Below are 6,015 nucleotides of genomic sequence, written 5' to 3'. Positions count from 1 at the left end.
GCCCAGTTTTCTTCCAATGGTCGAGAAATGAACCTTCCTCTGTTCATTCCCAATGGACCAAACTCTCTCTCTCTCTCTCTTCTCTCTCCGCAAGTGAAACTAAAAGTCCTCGCGGTTGTGGTTCATGGAGTTTTCCTCCTGAGGTAGGGCCAAAGCTCCTCAAATTCTCACATTTCTCTGCTTTTTATGAGAATCACACATTTGGGTCCTGTTCAATTCATTATTTTTATGCTAGACAAGCGCTGATTTTCAAAGTGATTTGTGTCTTTATTTGTTGCAGAAGTAGATTTTGAAGTTGGGATTTTTTGTTTGCGGGCTTATCTTTCTGCTAACGCTTAATTCTGACCAAGACCAGCAAGATCAGAGGTAATGACCATCTGGGTATTTCCGCTTCTATGATGTTGGTGCTTTTGCTTAGGGCTTTAATTGTTTGTGGTGATTTCCGATTATGGATTTTCTGCTGTATATACTTTTGTTTTGTAACTGTTACTTGTTGGGAGAATTTGCATTAGGTTCTGTCAGATACCCTTTTGTTTGATTTCCGAGAGAGGTCCGGAGAAGTTAAGAAATAGAATAATCGAACGTAACAATCAACCGGAATTTTTTTGTGGTTTAGTTGCTTATGAATCGTATATCCTTTAGAGTTTCTGGATTTATAGTTTAACTCAAACCACGGTGCTTATTCAAAAAAACTCACACATTGACTGAAGAAATGCAGGGAAACAAAACAATAAATTTTTTCTATCATATTTGTTTGAAAAAATTAGCTTGTAAATCAACTGATTCAACGCTACTGACTGGCTTGATTGAGTTGGAATTCTTCATTTGAAATTTAATTCCATTCTTGTACATCCGTCTTTTTTAGTTTTGGTTAATGTCTCAGAAAATGTTTCCATTGAAATATTAACAATTTGGGGATTCAGCTTCTATCTCAGAAGTGAGGGTAAGTGAAATTTTCAATTAAGGTCTGGTATGAATTTCTCAGATCACAGTGCTACAATATTTAGCAATCTTCCTATCCAATTTTGCTTTAATTTATGGTTCTGGTGAAATAGGCTTTGCTTTAATTTTTTCCAACAACTGGATCCAGTATCATGTCTCAATTTATGGTGAAATGAATCCCTATTCACTCCCCATAAGTGTTTTTTAGGGGGTATGTAAAACAATATCGGTGATAAGTTTTGCAAACTCCTTGGTAGATCATCAAATAAAGTGGAAATTCTCTAACCATGGTCCTAGATTATAGAGGTTTTTCTTAGCTGGTAAAGTACGCATTGCTTATTTTAATTTAACGACTGTGGTTCGAGCTCCATGTCTAGATTTATGGTGGAATCCGTATCCACTCCCCATAAATGTAGTTCTTTTTTTAAATATAAGTAATTTATAGATGTTTTGGTATTTTTTACCTATCAAAAAATCTTTTAACCTATCAAAAAGTTTTTTGGTATTTTTTTTTTGTTAGTACAAAAATATCGTTTAGATAAAAAATAAAATAAATAAATAAATAAATCATGCAATAGCAGTAAGAAAGACTGTTAAACTCCTTGGCAGACTCTTGGATAAAGTGAAATTTAGTTTGATTCGAAATTATTCAGAAATTAAAGAACTAAGATTAATTATGGTTTTGTTCGGTATCCTAGGTGACATCGGGTTCTAATGATTAATATGCATGTATAGATGTATAGGCGCACAATTCAATGCTTGCTTATCCATTTTAAGCTGAAAGTAAATGGTAATTATGTAATTATGTGTACTTATTAAAAAATTAGGTAATTATGTGGGAGTTTTATATTATGTAAATAGGTTTTGGGATTATTTTTTAGTCTTTTATTTGATTGGGCGGGCCTTGTTTATCAGGAAAAAATTCTGGCATGGAGGACTCACCTGCAATGACTATTGAATTCCTTCGGGCAAGGTTACTGTCCGAAAGATCTGTCTCAAAAAGTGCAAGACAGAGAGCTGATGAGCTGGCAAAACGGGTATGGTTAAATGTATTTTTCTGAATTCTGTGGAGTTAACCTTTCTAGTTGACTGAGTGAAGAAATCTCTCCCCCTCTTTCACCCTTTAGTAATTTTCAAGATTTTGGTTATGTATATTAATTAGGTAGCAGCATTGGAGGAACAACTAAAGATTGTGTCTCTTCAAAGAAAGAGGGCTGAGAAGGCAACAGCAGACGTTCTTGCCATTTTGGAGAATCAAGGCATAAGTGATGTTTCGGAAGACTTTGATTTGAGCTCGGACCAAGAAACCCCACGTGAATCCGAAGCGGGTCATAAATCTACAAAAGAAGATGAGAGCTCAATTAATTCAAAAGGCAGCAGAAATAAATCAGAAGAACTTTCAGGTTCTGACATTGATTCTTCTCCAGTACGCAGTAGAAGTTTGTCTTGGAAAGGCCGCAATGATTCACCACGTTCTCTTCAGAAGTACAAGGAATCTTCTCTTAAAAGAAGGAACCGTTTTAATTCAACGGGTTCTTCTTCCCCAAAACATTGTACTGGTAAATCATGCCGCCAGATAAGACGCAGAGAGGCAAAGTTAGTTCATTTTCCTTGGTTCTTTTTTCTTGTTAAATCCCAATCAATGGTATGACATCCTATTTTCTTCTTCCCCCATTGTATCAATCTGAGAAATACAATCGTGGAGTTGATTTTATTCTGGTTTTTCTATTATTTGAAAATGAATTTATGGATTTATGAGCATGTACTTCTGAAAAAACTTGGATACAGCCCTAACAATGCCTCTATAACACTTGATTATCTCAACTTCATCAATCTCATAAAGTTTCTATTTGATATGCGCGGACTGTAATATATGACGAGGACAACCATAGAAGAAAAAAGTAGGAAAGAAAAAGGAGGTTATAACAATACTACCTTTTTCTGGTGAAAAAATGATGTTAATTAGAATTGAAGTATTTCTTGTCCACTAGAAGATGGTTGTTTAGTTCACTAGTTTTTTTTTCCTTCCATCTGGTGGTCAGATTCTGCTCCAACTTTCTTGGTTCATGTTAAGTATTGCGTAGATACACTATATTTTTCTTATTCTTATTAAGTTCTCAACACTTTTCTACCAGAATAAACTAATGGTTGTTTTTCTTGCTCCTAGATCTATTGTTGAGGAATTCAAGACAGAGCCTGTCAAGGTTGGTTCTGAAGAAAATGGAGCAGCCACCTCTTTGGAAGGTTTTCCAATTTGCTCAAATAATGTGCTGGATGAAGGTTCTGAAATCCAGGAGAAAGTTTTACGAGATAGTCCATTTCCAGGTAGCTTAGAAAATCATAAAGAAGTAGGAAATAATGACTTTGATTATAATGAATATGGAAAAGACAAAGATATGGAAAAAGCCCTAGAAGATCAGGCACAACTTATTGGCCGGTATGAAGCAATGGAAAAGGCTCAAAGAGACTGGGAAGAGAAGTTCAGAGAAAATAATACTAGTCCACCGGTATGCCACTTTACACCTGTTTTAACCATTTAAATGATTCTGCTTTCAATTCATAAGTTACACATGCATACAGTGGGTCTTGAATAACAACCACACCCTTCATCTCATCTTTTCAGTGGAGGAAGTGCTATTCTGTTAGAGCTTGTGGGGAGGTTTGCTTGAACTTGGTACCATGTCGCTAGCATTCAACCAAAAATATTTAGCCCATCGAAAAACTAATTTTACTGCTGGTTGATTTTATGTGTCATCATCCCTATTTTATATATGCATATGAGGGAGGTACTTACCTAAGCCATAATCCTGGACAAATAGGGCCATCAGTCTCCACTCTCCAGAAGCTAACTAATCTGTCTTAATAGATGTACTTTTCCATTTGCATTATTTGGACCTCAGTGCATGGGTGTCCAAGTCTTTATCAGGTATTAGCTCCATAAGTTTTTCATTTTACCCCTGCCTCAAGATGAATAAGGTGCAAGCATCCCTCCCCTTGTGATCTACTACTGTCTTGCTATATGCAAGCATTCATTTCTGATTTCTTTCTCCCAGTTTGAGTCTAGTTTTTGTATATGAATCCAGTTTGTACGTGGTTAGTTCCTCAATTACCTTTTTTTCCCGTTTATTGAAATGTTCTTCCACTGGATTCTAACTTCCTCATAAATTATTTAGGATTCATGTGATCCTGGGAATCACTCAGATGTCACTGAGGAAAGAGATGAGGTCAAGGGACAAGCTCCATACCCTGCCGAGACACTTTCCTCCTATGCCCCAGACGCAAAGTCAGAGGTTACAGATGTTTGCTTCTCTAAAGAACTGTCCAACACTCAGCCCAATGGTGTTCTGGCACCTTCATGTGTTGATATCGGAGGTACACCGGCTCAGAATAGCAGTAGTAGTTTTGCTTCTGAATGCGAGGCCCAAGAATTTGCATTCCCTATGGCTATGGGGATGCAAAATCAAGAGAGGCTCGACACCTATAAAGCTTCACATAGCTCCCATCATGTGCCACTTTCCAATGGATCCCCTGGAAGCCACTCAGCACATCTGTCTTCATCTGATTCTAAAGGAGATGCTTCAGTGAGCCGAAATGACCTCTATGCAATTGTGCCACATGAACCATCTGAGGGTTTGGGTAGTGTGCTGGAAGCTCTTAAACAAGCAAGGGCATCACTACAACAAAAAATTACTCGAGTGCCTTCAGTTGAGAGCACATCTGTTCGTAAAGCTGTTGGCCCTTCTGTCCGTGCTACGAGCACAGGGGACTGGATGGAGAATCCTGTTGGATGTGCTGGGCTCTTTAGGGTGCCAACAGATTTTTCAGTTGAAACCAGTAAGCAAGTCAACTTCCTTGGTTCAGGTTCTAGTACTGCCAACTATTACCCCGATAAGGGTGCTGCAGTAACTGCAGGTGGTCGATTAATCCCCCCTCTCTACTTGGAGAATGGATCTGGTTTCTCTACCTCTGATCGGTATCTCACCAGCCGATATGCAGAGACCTTGTCAACAGTTCCCACCGAGAGGCCTCAGTTTGATCCTAACCTGGATAGGATTCAATCATCTTCCAGCAGATACAGCAATGTTTCCTATCCTACCCATCCTTCCTACCCAACCTATCGATCATCTGAATTGCAACCATGGATGCCCTCTAATGAAGGATTTCCGCAAACCTTTCCTAGTAGGGCAGCTGGGATACCTCCCACTGATAAGTTGTTTCACGACGATCATGTTAGACCGAATATGCATAGATAGTAGGACGAAGATTGAAGTTCTGTTATGTTATTAAGATTACAACTTCACCGAGAAGATTATACCATACAGGTTTTGTAGTGTAATATGGTGTTGTAATGATGTGCCTTAATATCTTGTACTCCCTTTGGTTTTGTGAGTAGAATTGAGTCACGGTTTGTAAAGCGGTGGGACCATCCATTTTCTTGTTTGTCTTTCAAATATCTTTTCATTTTCCTCCTAGAGTTCTCCTGCTCAGGAAATTTTTATATATATGTTTATCACAAGCAACTGAAAAACTACATGGACTTGAGCATATATAAAATCATCCTCTTGCTGAGTTGGCTTTCGAAGGACTAATTAACCTCCATGTACATGATAATATGGAGTGTAATATTGTTAGATACATAGCCATGCCGGTGATGATTTTGTTCAGTCAAATGCTGAAGGTTTTTTGAAGTTCTATTTTCTTCTCATAGCTAATTTACCAGTTTAAGATTATGGTTTCATCCTTTAGAAATGATCTTTACATATATCTATGAGGAATTTGACCAGAGTTGTAATTTTTAGATAGATCTGCGAAGAGTAAGCCAAGTCAATTAGCTGTAATAGTTGACTTTCATGAAAAACCAATTTTTGGAAAGGAAAATGCTAATATGTTATCTGAGTTTACTCTCTCACTTTGACCATTCATGTATTTATTTTTTTTAATTTTTTTTACTTAATAATTAAAAAAGTGACTTTTAGTATATTGATGTATTTTTTATTTTTTTAAAATATTTAAATATGTTAGTGCAACAGTCATTGTTGGATAGCAGCCTAGCATGACTTTTTCGGAAAATGT

General features: G+C 37.2%; 1 protein-coding gene across 2 annotated transcripts; it reads left to right on the top strand.

Moving 5' to 3' along the window:
- Window positions 1-5,356, top strand: LOC121241219. 2 transcript variants are annotated; one of them, XM_041138906.1, is made up of 6 exons: window positions 1-143; window positions 281-366; window positions 1,844-1,979; window positions 2,105-2,538; window positions 3,110-3,449; window positions 4,116-5,356. In XM_041138906.1, the coding sequence occupies exons 3-6, from the start codon at window positions 1,872-1,874 to the stop codon at window positions 5,193-5,195; spliced, it is 1,962 nt and encodes a 653-aa protein (XP_040994840.1). In that variant the 5' UTR covers window positions 1-143; window positions 281-366; window positions 1,844-1,871; the 3' UTR covers window positions 5,196-5,356. The 2 variants fall into 2 exon arrangements, with proteins under 2 accessions (XP_040994840.1, XP_040994839.1); XM_041138905.1 differs by having other exon boundaries at window positions 281-367; window positions 1,860-1,979.
- Window positions 5,357-6,015: the final 659 nt, after the last annotated feature.

Source organism: Juglans microcarpa x Juglans regia, chromosome 7S, assembly GCF_004785595.1.
Source record: "Juglans microcarpa x Juglans regia isolate MS1-56 chromosome 7S, Jm3101_v1.0, whole genome shotgun sequence".
NCBI lineage: Eukaryota > Viridiplantae > Streptophyta > Magnoliopsida > Fagales > Juglandaceae > Juglans > Juglans microcarpa x Juglans regia.
The sequence above is the reverse complement of the archived record's forward strand: the minus strand, read 5'-3'. Positions and strand labels throughout refer to the sequence as shown.